Consider the following 27,281-nt stretch of genomic DNA (forward strand, 5'->3'; position numbering starts at 1 on the left):
TCTTTGTCCCTTTTCTGGACTCCTAGGGATGGGGAAGGGGAAGGAAGGTGTCAGCTATTCTACATCTCCCTTCCCCCCCCTCCCCCCTTAGATTCTCTCTTAGATTCTCTTTAAATAAATTAATAGCTGGTCTTTGCTGCTGCAGCTAGTTTTCCCAGTTAAGGCAAAACAAAATTTACATGGTTCTGGACAGTTTTACCACTCCTCACAGGGTTCTGGATAGCAGTTGAGAAACTGAAGCAAATCGCATTCCCTTCAGTATTCTGCTTGACAAACATGAACAGCCGCGGAGGCACTGGAGCTGTTTGAAGACTCAGGGCAATAATACTTCACTGACCTGTATTGTGTTAACATGTGAAAGATTATCTTTTTGTAGCCGTAAACTAGAAACTTAGACTAAATTCTGTAGAAGTTGATGGTTTAGGTCCTACCACACTTGCCATTGAAACTTTCATCTTCTGCACATGAATGGATTTTAAATCCTTAAACAATATTGTAAAAGGATGCATCAGAGGTATAAATGGGCAGAAGTCTAAAGGCACCAGGTCATATGCCTCACTAACTACTAGGAATACTTGAATTTAAAAAAAAACCTTCATTTTGTATCTTCATTGTAAATAGAAAAGCACGTACAACTATCACTTTTTTCCATGACTGTACTCCTGCAAATGTGTAGCTCAGGTTTTGAATGGCCAGCCAAATCCCAAAAGTGGGGCAATCAGAAAAATAATTTCTGCTTTAGTGATGTTTCTACAACACACTTTAGAATTAAACTGAATAAAGGCTTTTATATAGGGGGAATGGAGAATGACGGCTAGAGGGGTGAATGCAGTAGCTAGCAGTACATTACTCAAGGTCACCCAGTCAGATAAGGGCTAGGGCTGCATGCTTTTGTTAATTTCCTAGCTTCAGCATGCTTCATTTCTCTTCCTGCAGAACCTGTAGTAATAAAGGAGGCTCCTTTTGTAACTTAAACAAGAGAAATTAAAACATAATGTAACTGCTGCATCTATTCTAAATGTTTGATAACTTTACTTTGTAGTTTTTGATTTTTTTTCTCCTGTGGTAAAGAATTGGTCAGTGGTCCCTGTATAATCCAACAGTGGTCTTTAAAAATATATCTTTAACATTTTCATAAGCCTTGACCAGCTTGAAATAACTGTGCATTGTGAAAATGCTGACTTTGAATTTTAGTCTAGTTTCTGGGAGCCAAATTCTGCCCTAATTTTTTACTCTTAGCAAGGTGGATGGGGAAACAGCACAGGTGTAGCCAAGGGCAGGATTTGGACCAAATGAACTATTTAAAGTATAAATTCAGTTGTGGAAATTGAAAATTAAGTTATTTTGTTCAATTTTTTGTTAAATGGTAGACTATTCTCAGTAAACCTATTAAAACATATCGGTAACATGTCACAGTATGTTAGGGCTGGCAGACCCAGTCTTTCGCAGATCTGTGGATTATAAATGACTACATAGGAGCTGTTAGTAGATTCCAAAAACTGATGTTAATCTTTATTTTTCAGTATTGAAGTGGTATTTGAAATAGCTTTAATAAAGCAACCAAGCGAGGGATAGCTGATGGGAGGAGGGCCCGAACTGTGTCATGGTATGGAATATGACAAGTTATGTAAGAAGGCATGTGTGGGGAGGTGGACAGTACATATTAATGTGACCCCTACAATTGTATTTACATGAAGCCAGTGGTTTTGGGTAACACAAATAAACCATGCCTGAGTTGTTTGGTATCAGTCTCTCTAATTGCAGCATTATCTGGCACTGCATTATTCCATATATTAAAAAGAACCTAGACCGCCTAAGACTGACCTCCTCTTCCATGAAAGAGGGTTTTTTTGTTCTAGAAAAGATTCAACTTGGGTTTCAGCTGCCTGTGTTAATTTCCAGGTGTGCATGCAAGTTCCCCCCTTGGAGATCACAAAAATACAATAGAAAAAGGGAAATCAAGAACTTATTTTGGAACTTGCATTCCTGATACTGTTAATATTTTTTTTTTTTTAAAGGGAGGGGGCGGACTAAAGACAACCAAAGGCCATTTTCATTCACTATAAGTAGCACAAATGGAGTGAGTGTGTGTGTGTGTGTGTGGTGTTTGAGTTAACTGAAAAGCAGTGCCTTAGTGTAACAGAAGTCCATGTTACAAAGAGCTTTCCTCTTTACTTTACTGCAGGTCCTGGATTTTGGACAGCCAGCTTTTCCTCTGCAGCTGTTGGTAGTGTCAGCAACTTGAACCCTTGTAGATATATGTCAGTTGTTGCAAGGAAAGCTACATTTTAGAAACACCTTTGGTTATATTTTTCCATCTCTCTTCTCTTCATTATGAAGAACATCTGTGTAGAAAGATATTTTAAATTTGTTCATGTTGCTTATTCTCTACTGAAATCCCAATTAGTAGTGATCTGATATCAGGACTGATTGTGTGGAAATGATTGATTGTTTCTGCTACTTATTCTCCTTCTGAACTAAATCCTCCATCAGACTCCTAATACAGAGCCTGTTGAAATGTTTTTCCTTGGAAAAGAATGAGGGGAACAATATAGAATAAGACACTGCTCTGAACATTCGTCAGGTTTTGCATGAAGCATCAGTTCATGTACTTTATGCTGCTCTTATTAACAAAAATCCCTTTTAAAAAAACTAGGGTAGTGTCTTGGTGTCCCTGCATTTATTTTAGTTACTTCTCTGGCCCCATTGCTATGGTATCTGCACACCTCATAATCTTTAATATAGTTATCCTTGTAACACACCCCTGTGAATTAAGAAGTGCTACTATCCCCATTGTACGGATGAGGAAATGAGGCTCAGAGAGACAAGTGACTTACTTGACATCACAGAGGAGTCTGTTGCAGAGCATGGAATTGGGCTGCTGAGTCCCAGGCTAACACCCTAACCACTGGACCATCCTCTGTTAATAACATCTGATATTTAAATAAATGTCTGACATGGTACAGGAAACAAAGCTGGGCAAAGGAGAACTCATTGAAATGGAAATAACTGTTTTTGCTTACTTCTGATAACTTGTGAAGTAAATTGCAGGTTTTCTTCATCTTTGCACCATGAAAACCCTGATTTTAGTAGCTAAAAAGACAAAATAGTAACAGGAGCAAGTGCTCTAGTGGACAGCAAGGACCAAAGTTCAGTTGCTATGGCTGACATTTCACGCATGCTAATTTTAAAAAAAAATCTGCTTCAACAGATTGCTGCTAAAATTGGAGATATTCCTCACTTGAATAATACCACGCAACTGGTGGACCCCTCTGTCTATGGTTATGGAGTACAAAAAAGGCCCCTGGATGATGGAGGTAAGCTGGCTATTTTTTGACAATAGGTATTTCAGATATAGCATTCAGGAATGTTTATTTGTGGACATGGATCAGTTTTGCATTTGTAGTAAAAATAGCTGAGATTAGTTGGTAGATAATTTTGTGTGAGATTATACACAAGAATTCCTGTGCTGTTTAGTCTTGCTTAGATAGTACAACACATATTTTCAACTGACAAAATGATACATTCTACAAGGGATATTATCAACTTACTAGTTTTTAGAGAGATTTAGCTAAGTAATAGAATTATTTAACATTTGTATTGTAAATGAGGCACCATTGGGTTGGGGACTATGTACGCACCATAAAAAGACAGTTCCTGCCTGAAATTGCTTAGTCTACAAATAAAACGGTAAATGATAGGTAGGTGGTGATTATAACAAGTGTAACGGGCAGCAGTCACAGCACGACAGCTGATTATGTATGCATCTCAGCATAAGTTTTAAAGACAGATTTGAGAGAGGAAACTGTTGGGGATCACAGAATCCTAGAATATCAGGGTTGGAAGGGACCTCAGGAGGTCATCTAGTCCAACCCCCTGCTCAAAGCAGGAACGCCCTGCTCAAAGCAATTCCTTCCTAATTCCTAGTGGGAAGATTATTCCATATTTATCCATTACAGTATTTCTTAACCCTTTCTCCGATGCATCTGGTAGTGGCCATGGTTTGAGTCAAAATACTAGACTAGATAGACCACCTTGTCTGATCCCTATATTGTATTAATATTCCATTATTTAAAATATCCTTGTGAATCACTAAAAATGTTTTCCTTGCTGGTAGTTTGACTTCTTTGTTAATTTTTGCTGTGTTTCTGGTGCTACAGAAGTCAGAATGGATGCATATATCCATACGAATCTGTGTCATCAGTTGTGCACTGCTCTTGGAACAGTGTGTTTTATTACCTGCTGCTTTACAGCACAAAAAGCTCTCACTTCTTTGTTGCGGCGGTTGTATCAAAGGGGCTGTGGTCTCCTTTTCCTCACCAGATTAGAATACTACTACTTAGAGTTCTGGGTTTTTTGCCTGACAAAGGTACCCTTGCCATGTGATTCTTTTCTGCAAATATACTGTTCAGACTTTGAAATTTTGCATATAACCATAACTTTCTCTCTTTAAATGTAGATGAACTTTCAGTCACTGGGTTTTTTTTGTGACTGGGGTAATGCTTTAATGTGGGTCAACACCAGAGCAGCAATGGGGAGGGATGCAGGCAGGCAAACAGAGTCTCATCTTAGGGTTTCACCTGTGGAAGAAAAATCCCTCTCATCTCTGTTAATTCTTAATTGCCTTGGGAAATGGAGGTGACACGGTGCTGATAAGATAGGTGGAGTGTCTCTTCCTTCTGAGGAATCATCCTGGGGCATGGGAGAGAAGCTTCTGGCCTGCTGTCATCTCAGCTGTCAGAAGATTTCCTTTAACCCACTCCTTCCTCCATATCAGCCATGTGTGTCCAAAAGGAGAGCTGCCACTTGCTTCCTGTTCAGTTCAGTGGGATATTTCCTCTTGTGCATGCGTGTACGTACGTACACACACACACACATAGTTATAGTTATAGTTGTTGGAGGAAGGAGTGTGTTCCTGTGAGACCAGCCCCCTTCCATCTGGGCTAAAGCATCATTTTTTTTTTCAGTGCTTCCAATGCTCTGCTATGAGAGCAAGAAGCCTGTTCTAGTTCTCTATATCCTGGTCTTCTGTATGGCAAAACTGTGTTACCAGTTTAACCAGTGAACTGTTCAAACCTGATGCTCTTTCGTAACCAAAATGGGCCTCTTCAGAGTGCTACTAGTTGCCTTACGAGGCTAACCAAAACTTTGTGTTTGACTAGACCATAAGTGCTTAGGATATTCATTGTGTTCCAGTTAGAATTGTAATGGCCCCTCTTTCCTTTCCAGTGGTTCCATGCTTCATTTCTTCTGAAATTCAACACAATCAAATGTCTGCTTATGGGCATTCATCTCTAATGACGGTGTTTCTGGAGTTTTCCTCCATTCCAGAATTATGCTCACTACAGTGCTCAGTGACAGGGCCCAGCACTTCTTCCAGTGAGAGTTGAACAATATTTTACTGACTGCAGTGAACGTAAGAACAGCCATACTGGGTCAGACTAATGGTCCATCTAGCCCAATATCTTGCCTTCCGACAGTGACCACTTCCAGATGCTTGAGAGGGAATGACTAGATGCAGTGATCCAGCCCATGTTGTCCAGTCCCAGCTTCTGGCAGTCAGAGGGTTAGGGATATACGGTTATGAAATTGAATTCCTGACCATCTTGGCTAATAGCCATTAATGGACCTATTCACCATGAAGTTATATATTTCTTTTTTGAACCCAGTTATACTTTTGGCCTTCAAAACATCACTTTTGATGTTGTGCTAAGTAGTACTTTCTTATGTTGGGTTCTAGTGTTATGTGAAGGGGTAAATAACACTTCCCTATTCACTGTCTCCAGAACATTCACAATTTTATAGACGTATATCAGATTGCCCCTTAGTCTTTTCTAAGATGAGCGATCGCATTCTTTTTAATCTGTCCTCATATGGAAGCTGTTCCATACTCCTAATCATTTTTGTTGCCCTTCTCTGCACCTTTTCCAATTCTAATCTTTTTAGACATGGGCAACCAGAACTGCATGCAAAATTCAAGGTGTGGCCTACCATGGATTTATATAGTGGCGTTGTAATATTTTCTGTCTTATTTATCCCTTTCCTAATGGATCCTAACATTCTATTCGTTTTTTTTATTGCCACTCCACGTTAAGCAGATGTTTTCAGAGAACTATCCAAGAACTCTTTCTGGAGTCATAACTAATTTAGAACCCATCATTTTGTATGTATGTTTGGGTTTATTTTTCCAATATGCGTTGCTTTGCACTTATCAGCATTGAATTTCATCTGCCACTTTTGTTGTCCAGTCATCCAGTTTTGTGAGAACCCTTTAACTTTTCGCTCTCAGCTTGGACTTAACTATCTTGAATAATTTTTGAATTGTGCAAATTTTGCAACCTCACTGTTCACCCCCTTTTCCAGCTCACTTATGAATATGTTGAGTGGCACAGGTCTCAGTACAGATCCTTGGGGGACCATGCTATTTACCTCTCTCCATTGTGAAAACTGACCATTTATTCCTACCCTCTGTTTCCTATCTCTTATCCAGTTACTGCTGCATGAGAGGACTTTCCCTCTTATCCCAGGACTACTTACTTTGCTTAAGAGCCTTTGGTGTGGGACCTTGTCAAAGGCTTTCTGAAAGTTCAATTACACAATATACAATATAATCACCCGTGCCCATATACTTGTTGACCACCTCAGATAATTCTAATAGATTGGTCAGGCATGATTTCCCTTTATAAAAGCTATGTTGACTCTTCCCCGACATATTGTATTTATGTATATGTCTGATAATTTTGTTCTTTACTAAAGTTTCAACCAATTTGTCTGGTTCTGAAGTTAGACTTACCTGCTCGTTGCTGCTAGGATTGCCTCTGGAGCCTTTTTTTTTTTTTTTTAAATAAGCATTACGTTACGTATCCTCTAGTCATCTGATACAGAGGATGATTTTAAGCAATAGGTTACATACCACAGTTAGTAGTTCTGCAGTTTCATATTTGAGTTCCTTCAGAACTCTTGGGTGAATACCCTCTGGTCCTGGTGACTTTTTGTTTAATTTATCAACATGTTCCAAAACCACCTCAATCTGGTTCGTTAGATTTGTCACCTACAAAGAATGGCTCAAGTGGGAATCTCCCTCACATCCTATACAGTGAAGATCAATGCGGAAAATTCATTTAGCTTCTCTACAACAGCCTTGTCTTCCTTGCATTTAGCTTCTCTGAAGGGGAAATGACTATTCATTGCCAAGCTTACTACATTTAAGTGTGAGGGATGATTGTATAAAAAAGCTTATGTGAAAACAAACCTGACTTTAATCTTCTTACCCTTAAGTAAATATCAATTGTATAGTAGTAATAAATTCTGCATGTTTACTTGCTTCACTAATCTGCCAAAATAAGATTGTGGCATGTATTTATGCCCCTAGAATGAAGAAAGTAACAGACCAGTTGCATTGGGGAGGGGAAAAGAGAAGAATGAATCCCTCTCTACCATGGGGCACACACTTTATCAGTCTCTGGACTGGAAATTCCTGCATGTTGCACAATCACCTAGTCTGTATTTGGCAAGTAAGAAATTTCCCTCTGGCACTTTTTTGCCATGCCTTTTATTAAAGTATCCGACCTTTGATTTTAACTTGTTGTTGCATGCATTGTTAAATAACAAGATATTATGCAAAACTGAGCTCAGTTATGTCAGGTTCAAATGAAATATTTTTAATTCACACTTTTCATGTAACTAGACCGAAACTGATAGTCACTTCAATAATTATGAAGTAGGAAAGGTTCCCCAACAACATGGCGGTGTCTACTTGAGTAAGGATATTTCTGATAGGCTTTTGAAAACAAATTTCAGGCTTGTAGAAAAGCTTGGAGCCTGTCCATAATTCAAGCAAAATAATACTTGCCACTTAACATCTTCTAAGCTTAGCAGTAATCGAATGCTTTATAATGGTAGATTGGGAGGCTGGCTGTTCCATTTCCAGCATCTTGTGACGGTCTCAGCTGAAGCAATTTTTCATTAGTGGTGGGTGCTTCAGAGTGGGAAAGATGTTGGCCTCTTGTGAGTGTAGGAAGTGTAGCCTCAGATATTCCTCCATCACTTCTTAAGATCCCAGTAGTCCTGATCATGATGGAGGTAAGATCCATGAAAGTGCTCCATTTTTAGAAAGAAAGCAAACCAGGTAGCAGTTGGGTAGGAGTGAGGGAGCTTTTCATTAAAACACATTATCCCAAAACCATAAACTAATGAAAGAGCATATTGAAAAATTGCCTTACTTGTTTAAGTGTGCAAAGTATTGCACATTGGGAGGAATAATTTTAATTACTCATACATCTGACTCAGTTCTAAATCAGCTGTAACAACTGAGGAAAAGCTGGGCATCCTTATGGACAGCTCAGTGAAGACCTCTGCTTAGTAGGCAGCAATGGGCAAAAAAGAAAATTGTTAGGATGTCTAAGGAATAGTAAACATCCTATTCTATAAACCAATAACATGGCCACCCCGGAATTCTGTGCTCATATAATGAACCCAGAGAATTAATTGCCAAAAAATATAGTCACTGCCAAAAGTTTCAGACTTCAGTTAAGATTTAAGTATTGTATGGATAGCAAGAACATCCAGCATTAGTAAAGATTTAAAGGAAAAACTTCAGGTATACCTTCTTGCTTCAGGACATAAGCTGACTTCTGACTACTGAGGGTTAGAAAGAAACTTTTCATGGGGCAGGTTGTTCAATAACTGCCTATTACATTATTATGTATTTGTATAATTGTAGCACTTAGGAGCCCCAGCCATGGACCAAGACTCTATTGTGTTTGGTGCTGTACAATTACAGAATAAAGACAGTCCCTACCCAAAAGAGGTTATAGTCTAAATATAGAACAAGAGATGACAGATGGATACAGACAGGAGAATACAATGAGCCAGTACAGGTATGTTAGGCAGTGGTCTCCTCACACGAGCAACCTAACCATTGCCAAGATTTTGTTGGGGTTCTTGGACCTCCTTTCAGTATCTTGAAGTGGCTGCTGTCAGACTAGATTTGGTCCAGTATGGCAGTTCTTGCATTTATTAAAATCTAAATCAGAATTGAAAAGTGCAAAACGGCATCTGAAACAGATGTATTTGGTTCTATGGGAACCCTTAATACATAAATGGCCAAAGCACTTTCAGAATTTCATATATATTAGGCTGTTGATTAATCGCAATTAACTCAAAAAATTAATCGTGATTAAAAAAATTAATCGCTTTTTTAAACAATAAATACCAATTTAAATTTATTAAATATTTGTGGATGTTTTTTCTACATTTTCAAATATTGATTTCAACTACAACACAGAATACAAAGTGTATAGTGCTCACTTTATATTTTTGTTACAAATATTTTCACTGTAAAAAAACAAATAGTATTTTTCAATCCACCTAGTACAAGTACTGTAGTGCAATCTCTTTAACATGAAAGTTGAACTTACAAATGTAGACTTATGTACAAAAAAACCCTGCATTCAGAAATAAAAAAAATCTAAAACTTTAGAGCCTACAAGTCCACTCAGTCCTACTTCTTTTTCAGGTAGTTGCTCAGACAAATTAAGTTTGTTTACATTTATGGGAGATAATGCTGACCACTTCTTATTTACGGTGTCACCTGAAAGTGAGAACAGGTGTTCGCTAGGCACTTGTGTAGCAGGCATAGCAAGGTATTTACATGCCAGATATGCTAAAATTCATATGCCCCTTCCTGATTCCACTCTGATGATGCTCATTAAAAAATGCGTTAATTAAATTTGTGACTGAATTCCTTGGGGGAGAATTGTATGTCTCCTGCTCTGTTTTACCCACATTCTGCCATATATTTCATGTTATAGCAGTCTGTGGTGATGACCCAGCATATGTTCGTTATAAGAACTCTTTCACTGCAGATTTGACAAAATGCAAAGAAGTTACCAATGTGAAATTTCTAAAGATAGCTACAACACTCAACCCAAGGTTCAAGAATCTGAAGTGCCATCCAAAATCTGAGAGGGAGGAGTTGTGGAGCATGCTTTGCAAAATCTTAAAAGAGCAACACTCAGATGCGAAAACTACAGAACCCAAACCACCAAAAAAAAGAAAATCAATCTTCTGCTGGTGGCACCTGACTCAGATGATGAAAATGAACATGCATCGGGCTGCTCTGCTTTGGATAGTTATCGAGCAGAACCCATCATCAGCATGGACACATGTCCTCTGGAATGGCGGTTGAAGCATGAAGGGACATATGAATCTTTAGTGCATCTGGCACGTAAATACCTTGCAACACTGGCAACAACAGTGCCATGAGAACGCCTGTTCTCAGTTTCAGGTGACATTTTAAACAAGAAGCAGGCAGCATTATCTCCTGCAAATGTAAACAAACTTGTTTGTCTAAGTGATTGACTGAAGAAGAAGTAGGACTGAGTGGATTTGTAGGCTCTAAAGCAGGGGTTGGCAACCTTTCAGAAGTGGTATGCTGAGTCTTCAATAATTTACTCTAATCTAAGGTTTTGCGTGCCAGTAATACATTTTAACGTTTTTAGAAGGTCTTTTTCTACAAGTCTATAATATATAACTAAATTATTGTTGTATGTAAAGTAAATAAGGTTTTTAAAATGTTTAAAAAGCTTCATATTAAATTAAATTAAAATACAGAGCCCCCTGGACCGGTGGCCACGACGCGGTGAGTGTGAGTGCCACTGAAAATCAGCTCGCGTGCTGCTTTTGGAACGCGAGCCATAGGTTGCCTACCCCTGCTCTAAAGTTTTACATTATTTTATTTTTTATTGCAGTTTTTTGTACATAATTGTACATTTGAAAGTTAAACTTTCATGCTAAAGAGATTGCACTACAGTACTTGTACTTTGGGGATTAAAAATACTATTTCTTTAGTTTTTACTGTACAAATATTTGTAATAAAAAATAAATATAAAGTGAGCACTCTACACTTTGTAGTCTGTTATAATTGAAATCGATATATTAAAGTGTGGAAAACACCCCAGAATATTTAAATAAATGATATTCTATTGTTTAACAGTGCGATTAATCTCTATTACTTTTTTTAATCGCTTGACAGCCCTTTTATACATATAATTTTATCTAGTCAGACCTTGTACTTGTAAATTTAAGCCCACAGTGAAGTTTTACTGGCAAATCATGAACGCCTCCAAATTTTGGTTAAGTGCTGTTAAATAACCTCAGCAGCACAAATTCAGCTTCTGTAATGAGCTTGCTGATTCCTTGCAGTTCCTTTCAATTGCTTTGTAAGTTCCTCATTCAAATAGATGCTTCCCTATAGCAGGCTTTGTTTGGTTTCCAAGCAGAACCTCTTAGAGGTGCTGTACTCTCTGATGGATTTTGTACATGTAGACTTTGTCTTCATACAGTGGATAGAAATACAGATATTACTCTGTACTTTAATGGGATGCTGTGCTTGAAATCTGGTCTCTAGCTTTCTTAAAGTTGCATGTACTTTATTTGTCCTTGTATATCTTTGTGGTTTTACAGTCAAAACGTCCTTTTAAAAAAAAAATAAACAAACTACTCTGCTGTGTAAGACCATGCAAACAAAAGGGAAATTGACTGACAGTGCAGGGATAAAAAAAATAAGTGACCACATGCAAAAGCTGTGAAATTCACGAAGTCATCAAACTTGTAGGATTGGAAGGGGGAGAGGAAATATATTTATTTCAGTGTTAGTGATCTTAGGTTTTACTTGTAGTAGTAAGTAAATCTTAAACAGAAATATGATTATCCCAGTGAATGCCCTCTCTTTAAGTGTAGGATGAGAAAATTATATTACTGCAGCAAACTAGGAGCCCAGTCTAGTAAGCCTCTTCACAGAACTCCCACTGGGTTTTAAATAGAGACATTTAAGGCAGAGGTGGTCAATTTTTTGGTAGTCCATGATTTACAGATGTTTGTAAATGACCAGCTCTCTCCCTACTAAGACTGTGTGGACCACATCCCTTCCCACCTACAACTGCGTAATATCCCTGAGACATCTTCAATAATCACATCTATGAAAAAGTAATCTTGGGAAAGTATGTTATATTTTTAATAATCAATAGCTGGAAACAAGGAGAGCCAGTACTGTGTGACCAGCCAGTTTTCAGCATAGCACCAGTGGTCCATGGACCACAGTTTGGAAACATCAGCACAAAGGGGCTTTTCAGATCACTTTCATAACCAGCCCTCCCACAATCCAACACATGTTTAAACCCCCTCTGGTAAGTGTCAAAACAAATCCAGTAGTAAAAAATAGCCTGGCTCGTTCTCTTTATGCAGCATGTTCCTGACTGGATGCAGTCCTCTCCACTACAGCTTCCCCACAGAACTTTTGTGCTTTTTGCAAAATTACTTTTGTTCTTTCTTACTACTCTTGCATATTCTCTGAATCCAGTTTTCCAACAGCTGAATGTGGGAATGAACTGCCAGGGTCTAGGAAATCTTAACTCATACCTGTACAGTTCTGTAAATGGCTGCCAGCACTGCTGAGTGATGTAAGATTATGAAATTTTCTCTGAGACAAATGGTGGCAATGTGTTGATCATAAATTCTGTTGCTTTTATAGCCTTTCCTGAGAGAAGATTTGTCATAGTACACCTCTACCTCGATAGAACGCTGTCCTCGGGAGCCAAAAAATCTTACCACGTTATAGGTGAAACTGCGTTATATTGAACTTGCTTTGATCCTCCAGAGTGCGCAGCCCTGCCCCCCTGGAGCGCTGCTTTACTGCGTTATATCAGAATTTGTGTTATATCGGGTTGCGTTATATTGGGGTAGAGGTGTATTAGAAAAGAGTGCATAAGTCCCTCCCCCCCTTTAAAATAACCTTAATCTGCAATTTAGAGCTACTAAAATTGGCTGCACTGTACCTAGGCTGTGGGTCTGAAATGGAGCCTGAAACAGGTGATTTTCAGTTTCATTATTTCCTTTCTCAGAGAAGTCATATGAAATGTGTGGTTGCTTTTCTTCACACACAGGGCTTGGACAGGGTTGGGGTCTAACTGAGAACTGGTAGCACAATTGGGCAAAACTGACTTTTTTGGCACTAATACCCACACTGTAACTTCTATTTAATTTTACGTGCACTTACATAGCACCTCTGTTCAATAGATCTTGAAGCGCTTTGCAGAGGTGAGTTCTCTCCATTTTAGTGATGAGGAATGCGCACAGGAGTGGTGTAAATCGTAGAGTGCTCTAAAGTGTGGATCCTACTGACATGCTAGAAAAGATTCTTCATGCGTGTGAACATAGAGAGCTGTTTCAAACAGGATTACATCAACATGCATTAGGTGCCTTTAGAGCGTATCAGCAGGGCCTATACAGGGAGTTAGAGTGCAACACTTTAAGTGCTCTGCCACACTGCATAGACAGGGCCTGAGTTGCATAGATATAGTGTCTTGGTCTTGGTTGCATGTAGTTGAAAATAGAATCCAGCTCTCATGACTCAGTCCCCATAGTCTATTGGCTGCTACTGTTGTGGTGCCAGAATATTTCTAACTAATGGCACAATTTAACCATTTTACAGCACCAAACAATTAAAAAAAAAAAATAAGGTTGCTTTTTCAAAGGAAGAGGGGAGCTTGTCTAGTAGCTGCATTTTGAGTTTCAGAAATGGAAGATCAGACCCTGAACTTTGTCACATCCATTTTAAGTCCAGTCAGGCCTTTGATGAATTGTCTTGTATTCTTTAGTGACATAGGATTTAGAACCAGTGCTCAGCTTTCAGGTAGAGGACTGCTGTTATTCTGGGGCAAAGAGCGTTGGCAGGAGGAGATGGGGAAGAATCCTAGAGACATCTCCCCACCCCCCAAAATGTTTATGGTGACTTCATGATATTTCACATTATTTGTATTAGAGTAGTGCCTAGAGGTCCCAACCAAGATCATGGCCCCATTTAAGTGCTGTACAGACACATAGTAGAGGATGATCCTTGACTCAGAACGTCCATCAAAATAGACTCAAATAAAGGGTGACAGGACGTATTATCCGCAAGACAGGGATGGGGACCTGAGACCAAGAGTCAGAAGGTTCTTTGGCAGTCAGAACCCAAACCCAATCTCCTCTTCCCTCATTTCAGTGATCCCTTACAGATGCAAATGTTTTATTGCAGTAATGAGCACTTCAAAGGAATTGTAATAAAACTTAATGAGTGGAAGAAGGGAAGACCTCCCCTCTGGTTGCAGTTCTTTTAAGGCTTCATTAGGAAGAAAACTAGTGACTGAATTGAGGAGGGAGAAGTATTTGGGGGAAAAATACACGTTACCCCATTCCCCAAATACTCTTGACCCTCTTCAACAAGAGTGTACTTCTCAAAATCCTAAAGTGTAGTTTGCAACCTTACATCCCTCAGCTACCTCTGGTGATGCATTGCTGTGGTTTTATTCTTGTGAGGGCTGTTTTCTTCCATAAGATTGTATATTCCCACCATGCACATTAATCTAGTGGGAGGCTGTTTTTATAGGGTGGAAAATAAAAATCTGCATTTGTTTTGAGTATCTGTTAGGCAGAATTCAGTTAAGGTGAAGCCTAAAGCAGGATGTGGAGTTATCAACCAGCAGGTGCCATTAACAGGAAATTGGGCTGATTTTATTCAGTCTTTTTCCTTATTTGCAGCAAAATGACTGCACTTACAGTTAAATTGTACTCAATAGATGTAAAAAGGAGGGGACGGACGGGACACATACATGGCCTATCAGTGTTCAACCCTCTCCTTGCCATTAAGAAGAAGATGGTGCCTTCTGCATAGAATATATCATCAGTTTGTGGTATTTCAGTGCATGCATTCTGCCCCAGACTTGCCTCTCTATTAGTCTGTCTTTCAGAGCAAAATGGGCATGTTTGAGAGAGAATGAAACTTCAGATTGTCGGAACCATGGGCTAATCATTTTCTCATGGCACGGTCGTCTTTTTTGTGCTATGGTGTTTCTCAGCATTTCATGTTCTTGGGTAGGGAACAAGGAGAGTGCATGTACGCAGAAGATGCAGGGAAGTCTTGTGCTTAAGCCATATAGGACTAGGAGGCAAGAAATCTACTCCTCTCTGTTACAGACTTTGTGTAGGTGCCTTCACCTCTCTGTGCCCCCCATTTCCCCTTAAGTAAAATGAGGATATCTACTTTACCTGCATGTTGACGGGGTTAATTAGTTTGTAATCCGCTCAACATCTTTGGATGGGCAGATGTGCAGTACATGTTACAAAATGGAAGCTATTTTTAATTATCAGTGTAAAATTTAGGACAGGTGGAAGGGCTTATTGGGATACAGCTCTGTTTCTTAAATAGGCATATCCAGTTTGCTAAGAGAGAGGCTGAAACGGAGTGTGTTTGGGAAAATGCTAAAAGGAAATGTGAAACAACAGCATTGGCAGTAATGGGACTGCTCTTTCTGCCACCTTGTTGGAATAATGTGGAATTGTGATCCGTGGCTAGGGCTCCTAGTACAGTGGTAATGCAAGTCATGTCTCTTGCCCTATTATTGTTGCAAAAATATTTTTAAAGCAGCTTGGGGACAGGGTGGCGTGTTTCCAAATTTACTGTATAAACTTGTATCTTACTTGCTCAGCCCTTCTGTGTAATAGTACCGTTATCAGTAAGAGTAAATATTCCCCATTACATCACCCAACTTTTCTGCTGCAGTATTGATAACTATTAAATTAGGACATTTTATATTCAGAGTGAGTGTATGCAAAGGCAAATCTAAAGGAGTCAATAACACAGCAGTTGTCTTACCTCTGAGCTGAACAGCATAATAAAAATATATATATTCTGTCAATATCTTGGTCCAGGACCATTATCAAGATATTGACACAGAACAGAAATATGGTATTGACTCTGCCTATTTTATTTATCTAAAGAGTGTGTCTGGTCACAGATTTTATGCATTTTCCTATTAGAGAGAGAGAAGGTCTTATTGGACCAGCTTCTGTGGGTGAAAGACAAGCTTTTAAGCTTACACAGAGCTCATCTTTCAGTCTGAGATTGGTACTCAGTGTCACAGCTAAATACAAGGAGGAACATGTTGCAAAAAATCATTTAAGGGGAGGAGGGCAGTTGTTACCCCTGCAGTCAGGACAAAGGAGGGTTAGCGGGTCACAGATTGTTGTAATGAGCCATAAATCCAGGGTCTTTGAGTCCATGATTTGTCGTGTCTAGCAAAGTTTTATGACTGTAAGTTCCCAGGCTAGTCTTCTGAAGGTGTTGTGCAGGTTTCCTTTGAGAATGAGGCTTGAGAGGTCAGATATGGAGTGATCATTCTGTGAAAAGTGTTTGCCTACTGATGATATAATGTTCTTGTCTTTTATCTTTTTGTGAGAGCATTTGAGAGCACAGTGATTGTCTAATTTCACCCAGGTATTTGCTATTGGGGTATTTAGTGCACTGGCAGAGGTATACCACATGTTATGGTAGGCATGTGAAGGACCTATGGATCTTGAAATGTATATTGTGGGAGTATTGATCATCATAAGGGTGGAAATATGTCTGCAACTTTTGCATCTGTTATGACAGGGTATTGCTTCAAACAACCCTCCAACCTCACTGTGCTCATCAGAAGCAAGGTCTTCACAGTTCAGGACATACCAATTCAAAACCGCATCAGACCCTGCCATAACAGATGCAAAACCTGCGCTCCTCTCCACTCCTGTGATGACCAATACCCCTCACAACCAACATAATCAAAATGGTCTTCTAGTTGTTGGGAGCAAATGGCCCATTCCTTAGTGTGTTTGACACAGGTGAAGTTCTGTAGGAAGCTTTGAAAGATGTTTTTCCTACTTTGCAGTGGGACCCTGTTAGGGATGTAAAATATTAACTGGGTAGTATTAGTCTAAATGGTTAACCCCGGGTCCGCCGGCCCGCCAACTCCAGCAGCCCTGCGCTGGCTGGCCAGAGTGGCCTCAGTCCAAGCTATGCCAGCTGGCTGGAGCAGCTCCCCAGCCTCTCTCCCTTTAATCGGTTAACCGTTTGAATAATATAATTTTAATCATTTAAATGGGTGAACTTTTTAAACAATATTTATATCCCTAGACCCTTTCAGAACCTTCCACCGACATAACTACCGCCTCTCGCTGAGGTGGAGTTAAGCCAGTGGGAGAGCTCTCTCCTGTTGGCTTAGAGTGTCTTCACCAGATGCACTATAGCGGCGCAGCTATAAATTTGTAGTGTAGACCTGCCTTAAGCACCTTTCCCGGCCGTGAAGAGCCCTGTGTAAGTTCTAAGCTAGTCTCTTTTCACCAACAGAAGCTGGTCCAATAAGATTACCTCACCCACTCACCCACCTCTCTAATATCCTGGGACCAACATGGCTACCGCACTGCAAAAAATACTCTATTATAGCTGAAGAATGTGAGGTGCATCTGTTTTCTTATTTTCATCATCTGAGTGACAACTTAGTTCAGATCAAAGAATGTGCAAGTTGTCACCAAGAAGTTAGGAACAAAATATTTATTATCACAGTTCAGATGGTATCTGCTTGTTTCATCTGTTTTCACCAGCTATACCCCCCAGGCGTATGATGTAATCAAAATGGTCTTCTAGTTGTTAGGAGCAAATGGCCCATTTCTTAGTGTGTTTGACCAGGTGAAGTCCCGTAGGAAGCTTTGCAGGATGTTTTTCCTACTTTGCAGTGGGACCCTGTCTGTTGCACCATATTTTTAAGGTAACTTCTGAAGGAAAAATTAATCTATTGGTGGTGGTGGTGGTGGTGGGAGGATGAAACAAATAACAAAAACATTGTCTTGGTTGGGGGAGGTTAGTTGAGGAGGTGAGGGGTAATCCTAGATGAGCCACCAGCTGACAATGTAAGTGTGGCTGAAATGTGTGTATTTAGTAGAAATGTGATTAAAAAGATACAATGTGGGTGCCACAAGGTTACTTAACAGACCTATTCCTTTAACAGGTCTCCGTTTAAGTGGGCTCCATGGAGCACAGATAAGAGATACAGAGAGAAGTATGTGCAAGTGATCTCTAATGCTTCTGATTAAACTAAATCTCAAAATCTGTTTTAGCTTTTTGATTTTTTTTTAAAATTTAATATCTACCAAAATCTGCTTGATCTTTACATTGGGTTTAATTTGGGAAGGGGGAGGAGGTAAGTTGCAGGGATTTGGGCTGGCAGGATTTTCTCCCGTGATTCTCAGCATGGGGAGATACAGATCAATTTCCTATCCTGTGTTCAGCTGGACATTGGATTGTAGACTGCGTTGATCAAGAAATCCCCTCCTGTTTCTTACCACATAACACATTCATTTCAGCCACTGAACCTAAATTACTGTTTTGCTTTTCTTTCTTTTTTTGATGAAATGGTAAGAACTCTTTCTATAGGGATGAAGTTAGTTTATCCGTACTAATGCTTTGATTTTTTTTCCTTTTTCCTCTCTCTGCCACAGTAGGTAACCAGTTAGGGGCCCTGGTACATCAAAGGTAAGCAGTGGGTTATGTTTTATTATTTATTGATCAGTTCTAATTGTTTATTGATCCACCATCTGTACTAGAGTGCTAGGAAGTCAGAGGTTGATAACGTGGAAAACTATAGGCTCTGTTTTTCTCCAGACTGCTGTTTTTGCCTACCCTTTCTGAGACTGTGGACACTTGAAAAAAAGAGCTCACATTTTTGTAAGGAAGGCTTGGATTTGGCTTCATCTAAATTTGTAGGACTGAGCATAAGAAAAGGACATGCTTTTTTGGCAGTGAAAGAGGAGTCAGAAGTATTAAGCTGTCAGTTGAGTTTTTCTCGTTTTGCTGGTTAAAATATGACCCCTTGGATGACTCCTTACCAGGCATGGCATAGTGTGGCTCTAAAGAATGCTGTGTCTTAAGTCGTACTTGGTTTTTAGAATCTTGCATTTCTGTCAAGAGTAGTAGTGGTTTCACTTCAGAAGGTGCCTCTTGCTCAAAGCCCTTAAATTCCAGATGTGCTGATGGCAGCACACTACCATTCTAACCAATCCCGGTGTTTAAGGGCTCAGCAGAAAGGGCAAGGAATGGATATGGATACTTGCAACCTGACAGTACTTAGAAGTGGTACTATTACACCAAGGTGTAAGTGTGATGTTAGAACAATTGGTAGACCCTTGCTGTGCCTGTTCCCTTTCCAAACAGAGGACCTCATTCTTTAAGCTGTCAACTAGCAATCTTTCACCACCACTAATTCACTTGGGGGCCCTTTTACAATACAGGATTGAACCATGGCGTCATACTGCTGTCTGACAGTGAAGGCGACCCACATTCTAACTCTGGTATGAGTGGGACAATATAGTGCTGCAGTAGTAATCCTATTACAGAATAGGTCTTCAGTCATAAGTACTTATCTATGGCACAGCTGGGGAAAAGTTTAGAAATTCATATTTTTATTCTTCCAATGGCTGTTATAAAGCAAACTGTGTCATAAGATCTCACAAGAGGCCTCGTTAGAAACTTCCTCCAAAGATATTTAATTGCTTTCAGGGGTGTCAGACAAATTGGATATTGTTCATGTTTCAGTGTATGAAGAGTTGGGAAGTGTCTACCACTTGATTCTAGTGAATCTTGATAATAAAAAAGGCAAATGCCATATGCATTGGGCTGTGTTTAACAGGAGTATCATTTGGAAAACAAGCGAGAGAATTATTCTGCTCTACTCGACACTGATTAGGCCTTAGATGGAAAACTTTAGTTTTTGGCATCACATTTTAAGATAGGCAAATTGAAGTGTCCAGAGAGCAATAAGAATGATAAAACATTTTGTGAAAATTAAGACCTAAGAGGAAGAGCTGAGAACTGCTTATGTTAATTCCAGAGAAGATCTAGCCGAGGGAAGGTATAATTGTCGACAAATACATGAAGGGGTATTAGAGGTCAGAGGCCAGTTAGTCTCATGCAATAAGGACAGACCAAGAAGTAATGAGCTTAAGCTGCATCATGGAAAATTGAGGTTCCAGTTTAGAAAAAGATTTACTTACTTGAACAGCTATGCATTTGGAGCAAGAACAGCCAAAGGAGGTATGGAATCAACTTCAGTGGAGCTAATCAAGGCTACATTTAAAATATATCAGAGTTTAGGAATAACTAAACCAGTTCTCCATGAAGAAGGGAGTAGAATAGATGACCCTCTAGGGGTCACTTCCAACCCAAATGGTTTTGATTATGGCTGAAGTGTTTACTTTGTATTCTGTGTCTGACTTTTATAGGAGCACAAAGGTGGTCTACTAAACGGTTCTTTGCAGTGACTATTTCAATTTCCATTTTTAGGACAGTAATAACAGAAGAATTCAAAGTGCCTGATAAAATGGTTGGATTTAGTAAGTATCCTGGATGTTTTTGTTTTAAATTCAGTTTCTAAATGTACATTCTGTTCAGGAACAGTGCTTATTTTGGTGGGTGAGGAATAAGGCACACAATTTCAATCAATGCCACTGCGAATTTACTGGCTGTGAAAAATCTTGACTATTAATAACATCCCCATGTAAGGGCAAATTAAACTCTGTCTGCCACAATGCCCTGCAATTAAAAACCGAGATATAAGCTACCTGTTTACTGGTAAGGGTTTTACAGCGATGAATATGGAATAGGGTTTTTTGGGGTTTGAGGTGGCAGGGGACACAGATTTCTGAAGATCTGCTGTTCTGGAAACTCTGGCTATCACCACAGATTCCCCAGACCAAATTACATAATGGTTTGCCAAGAACAAATCCATTTGCCTGTCACCAGAACCAGTTACTGTATTTAAGTACACTATTGTCAGTGGGGAAGAAGGAGAGAAATAGTATTTAAACACTTAAAGTGAAAGTTGAATTTTTACAGATCCCTAGTACACTCAGTGCAGAGAGAAATAACGGGGGTGCACTTTCTTGCACAGGTGGATTTCTCTCTCCTTTTTCTTCCTGATTTTCTTCTTCTCTCTCTCTCTCTCCTTCACCTCACTCTTGCATCCTTGACGATGTTCTCACACCCTTCACCCTGATTCCTGTGTTCCTCCAGCTGTTCACTGTTTCTCCTTTCAAGGGAATCCTCCCGCTGGCACAACTAAAGAGTCATGCCACGGCATGTTTCATAACCCTTGGATTCCAGCATTCCATCTCTTCTGGTAAAGGAGCATCACCCAAAATGCTCTGCTTAGTGTGGGAAGAGTGAAAAGGGAAATAACAATGTTTACTTACACACAGACTGACAGGATGTCCAACCTGAAGCTGAAATTGAAAACACTCTTCCTGGCTCAGTTCTTTAGTCATTTGTTGGTTTCTTATAAAGGAGCAGCACTCTTTTCTTTCCTTCCAGCCCCCCCTCCCCCATGCCCTCCCACCCCAATCTCTTTTAGGGCCCAGGTGCTGGCCATTCAGAAGGTAGTTCCGTAAGGAGAAGGCCTGGGCAAAAAGTTGCTTCATGCCACAAGATTCTAGCTCAGACAGGTACTAGCAGAAGCAGGTTCCACAGTTGAGGGCCCTCTACTGAGAGAATGTTGACCCAATCACGCCTGCTAGACTTGGCTGACCTGCAGCTGTGTTCCATGTTACTCTTTGGGAAGGGTGTATATGGCTGGCTGTGCATGTTCTCTCCCTGCAATACCGTGTGGAACACAGTCGTCATTCAGTGATGCAGGGGATCCAAGGGAGGCCAGCTTTCACGTTGAACTTGAGGTCTGGCATGGCACTTCAATATAAAACCCAGGTGTATTAAAGTGTAGATCAAACCGGCGACATGCTCTTGAAGGAGGGACAGTGAATTCTTTTTTAAAAATTAAATAAATAAATAAAAAGCAACACCCAAAATACCTGTCCTTTGGCTGCAAAATTATCAGGACAGCCATGTTTTCTTGTCAGATCTGAGATTCAAGTTGTCACAGGACAATAACCTTAACACCTTTCCTGGCCTGGCTCTGTTTAGTGACTTATTTTTACCTACCATGTATTCCCAGTTCAATGTAAGACTTGTATTTACAAGGAAATACAATTAACTTTTTTGCTGAATTGTAGTAATGATTCTCCATAACATTGGCTTTCTGTGTACCAGAGTATGGAGGCCTGTTTTACAGTTTTGGAATACAATCTCCCCTTTACTGCCAGTTGCAATGGAGTAAAGGGAGCAGATACTCTGCTCTTGGCTAGGACTACAGTAAATTGACACTTGTTGAACTTGTTTCAGTAATCGGCAGGGGCGGTGAACAGATCTCACGGATCCAGGCAGAGTCTGGCTGCAAAATTCAGATTGCTCCAGGTAAGAGCTTCTGTGTAGTGGAAGCAGGGCGTGGCATTGAAATATGGCATGACCAATAGACGTGGAGACCTGGCTGTGCATCACATTCATATGTGTTATCGCTGGTTACCAAATGATGCACAAGGGAATTCTGTTCTGGGACTGACCTCCATACTAGCACAGAAAACAGACCTGGGGACCACCTCTAATCAAGAAGCAGATGCAACTTAAGTGTTAAATTATAGTCCATGTTGTTCCCTACAGAGATAGGAAATGCTTCTGTTTAGGGCTGTCTTCCAGTGGCACTTCTTTGGAGAGATCAGATGTGGATTGTATTTAATTACTTAGTCTTGTCAGTTTTTGGAAACTGAAATTTCAAGAGGTCAGGAGTTGCTCCTGATAGGATCCATCTCAAACTAAAAAGGAGACTGTACCAATCTGGTGTGGTATGCTGCGTATTCTTGCTTTATACTGTTTTCTGTGAAGATAGTCAGTGTGTGTCGTCGTCCCCGTCTCCCCCATGGGAAAACAGAAGTGTGTTACTATATGGTTATTGCAAAATATTATCTTCTGCATTTTTAATCTTAATTAGCAGGGAGAGATTTAAAAATAAAGGAAACATCCATTTTGTCTTTGAAATATGTTGCTCCTGGATATCTCTGAATTCTCATTAACATGTTCTGTGTGCAAAGGGAACATTTTAGTGCTGCTCTTTGGTCACTGAAGCAGCTGTCCAGTTTTTTTAATCCAATTGAATTGCATGTAACAACTTGTTTACTAGGAGTGTGACACTTAAAAGAAAGCTAACGTGGAATATATAGTTGTACTAAGTGTAGGAAAACACCATAATCATATTAGTCTAAGGTGCCACAGGAGCAAGACTGAATACTCAAGCAGGAGTGAGTGTGCAGGGTGATTGAAGGATAAATAAGATACTTTAAAAATATTTGCTTTATTTCCAGATACATAATTATAATGAATTGCAGCAGGTAGAGAACCTGATTGCTTCACACAAGAACTGTGTGTACTTTGAGGCTGCCCTTTGTTCTTGAGATTGGATGTCTCTAACCACCCTCTTAAAACGTGCAATCCATAAAGGATCATGTAGATTTTACTGCCTCTTTTAACCATGAAAGAGCTAGTTCTGTAGGCTATGCCTAGGCTGCTTGTATCTGCCTGCTTGGCTGGCTACTGTTGGCGATTCAGGAGTTGTGAAATATCCAATCCCTGTCATGTTCTTGTTCCCTTCACAGACAGCGGCGGGATGCCTGAGAGGCCCTGTGTTCTCACCGGAACACCAGAGAGCATTGAGTGAGTCTTGTTTTGTTCTTTTTTTAATCTTTCTTTTCCTCTTCCTTACCGCTGTGTTCTATAAGTGCTGCTATTGGTTAGCCACAATCAGCAAATATTGGCCTATAGAAACTTTAGGGTCACCAGACTCTGGAGCCATTTTGTTCCAGCACTGAGACGTTTACTCAACAAAGCCTTTTCCAGTTAGTCTGCTGAACCCTCTGCAGAAATTCCCATGGAATTCCATTTCACAGGGTTGCTCTTAGGGCACTTACAATGCAGTTGACTAACTGCAAGTTTCCAGGATACTAAATTAATCCATTAAAGGTCACTCTTCTCCCCTCTGCCTTCCCACTGCTACTGAGATGGCCATCCTTCCAGCTGAAGAGGGGCTGCACAAGGCCCTCGGAGCCTGTCAGTTGCACTCCTGAATAAACTGGAGGTGTTGCTCCAGAGCAGCATGAGGTCCATCAGGATACCTCCTCCATATTGCTGCCAGCTAGAAGCGAAGGACTGAACTGAATATTTGAACTCTGGTCCCTGCATGGTAGACGCACATTTGGCAATCCAGCAGGGGTTTCTATTCTGTAGGCCTATAGAAAATTTAGGGACAGTGTTTCCTCCCTCCCACTTCCCAGGAGCTGAGTTTGAGACTCTCACAAACCAGTTGAGGACCTCCTGCTGGGACTGGATCCAGGATCCTCAGGCTTACAGGAACACACTTAACATATGGAGCTGCTCTTTCTCTCCCCAACCTTTGGGTAGGTGGGTTTTTTAAAATCCATCTGGAAATCGTTGAGTTGCATTTTGATAAAAATATGTAGGCACAGACTGTCTCTCTCAAGAGAAGACTTTCACTATTCTTCCATTCCTATGAGATCTAAGGATGCTTAAATCCCCTCACTCTACCATAATTCTGCAAGCATTGAACCAGAATAAGTGTAATTGGCAAGCACACATTATAGGGCAAACAATATGGTTTTGCTGGTATTGAGGCATTTTTTTCCTCTAGCGAAGAATATTTCAGAACAAGAGCAAAATACTAAAAAGCTGTAATGCCTGATGAGACACTTGGGGAAAATGGGTAAGAGCAGATCTTAACACCTAAAGTTCTGAAATATGCAGCTAAACACATACTCATATCCAAGGCAATCTCAAGTGATCCCACTTCTTTAGACTTGTGAAGCTGAATGAGGAAGAAGGCTCAATAACAGGGTAATATTCCTAACAGTTAGGTGGTTGTTTTAAAAAAAAAAAAAAAAAAAAAAAAAAAAAAAAAGATTACCGTAAGTATTCGTAAAGCCCTTAAATTTTTAATAAAATTATTTTTTTAATGGACACAGTAAGGAAGACAATTAAAACAGAGGGCAGATGATGCTCTGTTTCAATGTGCCCTCTGTTTTAACCTCTTCCTTACTTTTTCCATCAAAAAAAATTAACTTAAGGGCTTTATGAATACGTAAGGTTGGTTTTGTGCTTTTTTAAAAACAACCAAGAATCCAACTGTTAATTTCAAATCTGAAATCTACTTCTGGAAATTCCAGCTCCTGCTTGCTTCCTGATTGAGGCCCGAGGTTGGGGTGATGCTCTGCTGTTGGACGCAGGCCATCGGACCCCCCACCCCCTGAGTTGACACTCCCAGGGGAATGCATCCGAAGGGGATAATTCCCTCTGCAGCGTGCGCTGCAGAGTCCTGATGTACACGGGATGGTTGGATGCTAAGTGGAGGAGAGAGGAAGAACACCACCCAAGTGTAAATGGGTGACTGCTGACCTGGCTCTTGAGTGAAGGGAAGGGGCAGGTAGATGGCAGCATTTAACATGAAGATGGAAAGCCACTGCCAGTCAGCTCAGCCATTATAAAGCTGCCAGGGAGCAATCTCCTGGCCTTGTCATCCGCATGCTTTCACAAGCAGCACTTAATCTCTTGCCCTCGCTACTACATGAGGTCCCTGCCCCATTTTCTATACAACCGTAGCAGCCCCTAGGGAGGCTGCAAGTGTTGCTGGGGGAGAATAGGCCGAGAAGAAGGGATTCACCTGTGGCTGTCTCATATCAGAGGGTGGTGGTCTAACCTGCTGTGTTACTGTATCAGAGCAGTGCTCCTTGCCTGCCTCAGTCAGGAAGTGAGGTTGTGGTTGCGATTTACGAAGATTTATATTAACAGTAAAATTGGGATTTTAGGCATTAGAGATTCTTCTTGATTCCACTTAAAATGTGGTGCACCCAAGCTGTGGTGAAGCCAATGCTTTAAAAATGTGTAAGCATCAAAGGTGTCAAGATGCACTGCGTCCTCCCCTTTCCACTTTTTAGAAATCAAAGTGCCGATAGGTGTTGTGAAGGGGAGTTGGTGTTCCAAAGCATAAAAGCCATTGTGCTAACCATGGTTTTCTTCTCATCTCTTCACTTCTCCTCTCCCCAAATGTCTCACATTCCAGTGGTTCTTAGTTTCTTGGGCAGATGAAACAGTGTTATCTAATGGTCATTGTCCTCGCTTCTTTTCAAAGACAAGCGAAGAGGCTACTGGGGCAGATAGTGGATCGCTGTCGGAATGGACCTGGCTTTCACAACGATGTTGATGGCAACAGTACGATCCAGGAGATTCTGATCCCGGCATCCAAAGTGGGTCTAGTCATTGGCAAAGGAGGCGAAACAATAAAACAGTTGCAGGTGGGCAAGATGTTTTTACTTCAAGGAACTTTTGCTAGGGGAAAGTTCCTCTAGATTAAGGGTTCCCAACCTGTAGTACATTTACCCCTGGTAGTATGTGAGCTTGGTGTTCCATCCATTCACTTTACAACAACTTAAGAAGGTGGTGTGTGACCCAATAGAGATCAAGAAAGAGTGCTTTAAAATAAAGAGCCTCTGGTGCCTGCTGTAGGAGGTTAATGTAAGTCTTTCACCATCAGACATCTGGGTTCAAATCCAGCCCTGAGTTACAAAAGGAATGATCTTGTCCTCAGTTGAGCTCCTAGTGGATGTTTGTCTGCATTATAAGAGAAGCACGCAGCTGTGGCAAGATGTATGCGCTGTTTAGGAAGGGCCCTCATCTGGCATAGCAAAGGGTGTCCCAGGTCAGTATTCAGGTACCTTGGTGAAGCTGCTTAATGCCTGCTGTGCTGTTCCCCAGGATACGTTTAATCAAATTCATTACTTCTGTAGGTGAAGTTGGTATTTAATCTCCTCTTCTCTCCCTCCACCCCCATGAACACGTGTGTAAATCAGTGTTCCTGGATATATTTTTCCTCTATCTTGGTATACTTTACACATCTTTCAAGGCTATAAAGGGCTTCAGAAATACATTTATGCCAAGATAGTAATTGTGATTTTTTTTTTTGCTGAGAGCTTTCATTTTGGCTGTATCATCCAAAGGTATCTGGCACACTGTGTAATTGAGTGTTTAGAGAGGTTCTTATCTCACTGTTACGCCTGGATGGAAAGACAGAAGTTGGATTTTCTGTTTGCAGTTGTCTCTGCACTAGAATGTGGGGTGGTGAGATGCACACCTCCTTGCAGTCCTGTGCTCAGGCTGTAGAACAGTTTTGTAAAGTAGAGTATCGTAGATTGCTTAAAAAATAGCATGCTGGAAGGCTGCTGATCTGATCCATATAAATGTTTAGTGACCAAAGTTTGGACACCTACTGTTCATTCTTGTTTAGGGACCATGCTGATTCAAGTGTTGTGTGGCTTTTGCAGGAGCGAACAGGTGTGAAAATGGTTATGATCCAAGATGGCCCATTACCGACGGGAGCAGATAAACCTCTCCGTATTACTGGAGATGCTTTTAAAGTACAGGTATGGAGTAAAAAACACTTCATGTGATTCTGCATAATTGTGCTAACAGAACCTTTAGACAATGG

At 40.4% G+C, this 27,281-nt stretch overlaps 1 protein-coding gene across 20 annotated transcripts in view; it reads left to right on the forward strand.

Moving 5' to 3' along the window:
• Nucleotides 1–27,281, forward strand: part of FUBP3 (far upstream element binding protein 3) — a 70,272-nt gene that overhangs the window by 17,080 nt on the left and 25,911 nt on the right. For 8 of the 20 annotated variants that reach the window (XM_044992725.1, XM_044992711.1, XM_044992717.1 and 5 more), the window contains exons 2-9: nucleotides 3,212–3,317; nucleotides 17,862–17,912; nucleotides 18,352–18,385; nucleotides 20,192–20,241; nucleotides 22,082–22,153; nucleotides 23,386–23,443; nucleotides 25,929–26,091; nucleotides 27,118–27,216. In XM_044992725.1, coding sequence (XP_044848660.1) covers nucleotides 3,212–3,317; nucleotides 17,862–17,912; nucleotides 18,352–18,385; nucleotides 20,192–20,241; nucleotides 22,082–22,153; nucleotides 23,386–23,443; nucleotides 25,929–26,091; nucleotides 27,118–27,216 — 633 coding nt within the window. Of the gene's footprint in view, nucleotides 1–3,211; nucleotides 3,318–7,372; nucleotides 7,515–17,861; nucleotides 17,913–18,351; nucleotides 18,386–20,191; nucleotides 20,242–22,081; nucleotides 22,154–23,385; nucleotides 23,444–25,928; nucleotides 26,092–27,117; nucleotides 27,217–27,281 lie in introns of those variants that run through there. The other 12 variants (XM_044992728.1, XM_044992714.1, XM_044992718.1 and 9 more) reach the window with 6 other exon arrangements.

Source organism: Mauremys mutica, chromosome 18 (assembly GCF_020497125.1).
Source record: "Mauremys mutica isolate MM-2020 ecotype Southern chromosome 18, ASM2049712v1, whole genome shotgun sequence".
NCBI lineage: Eukaryota > Metazoa > Chordata > Testudines > Geoemydidae > Mauremys > Mauremys mutica.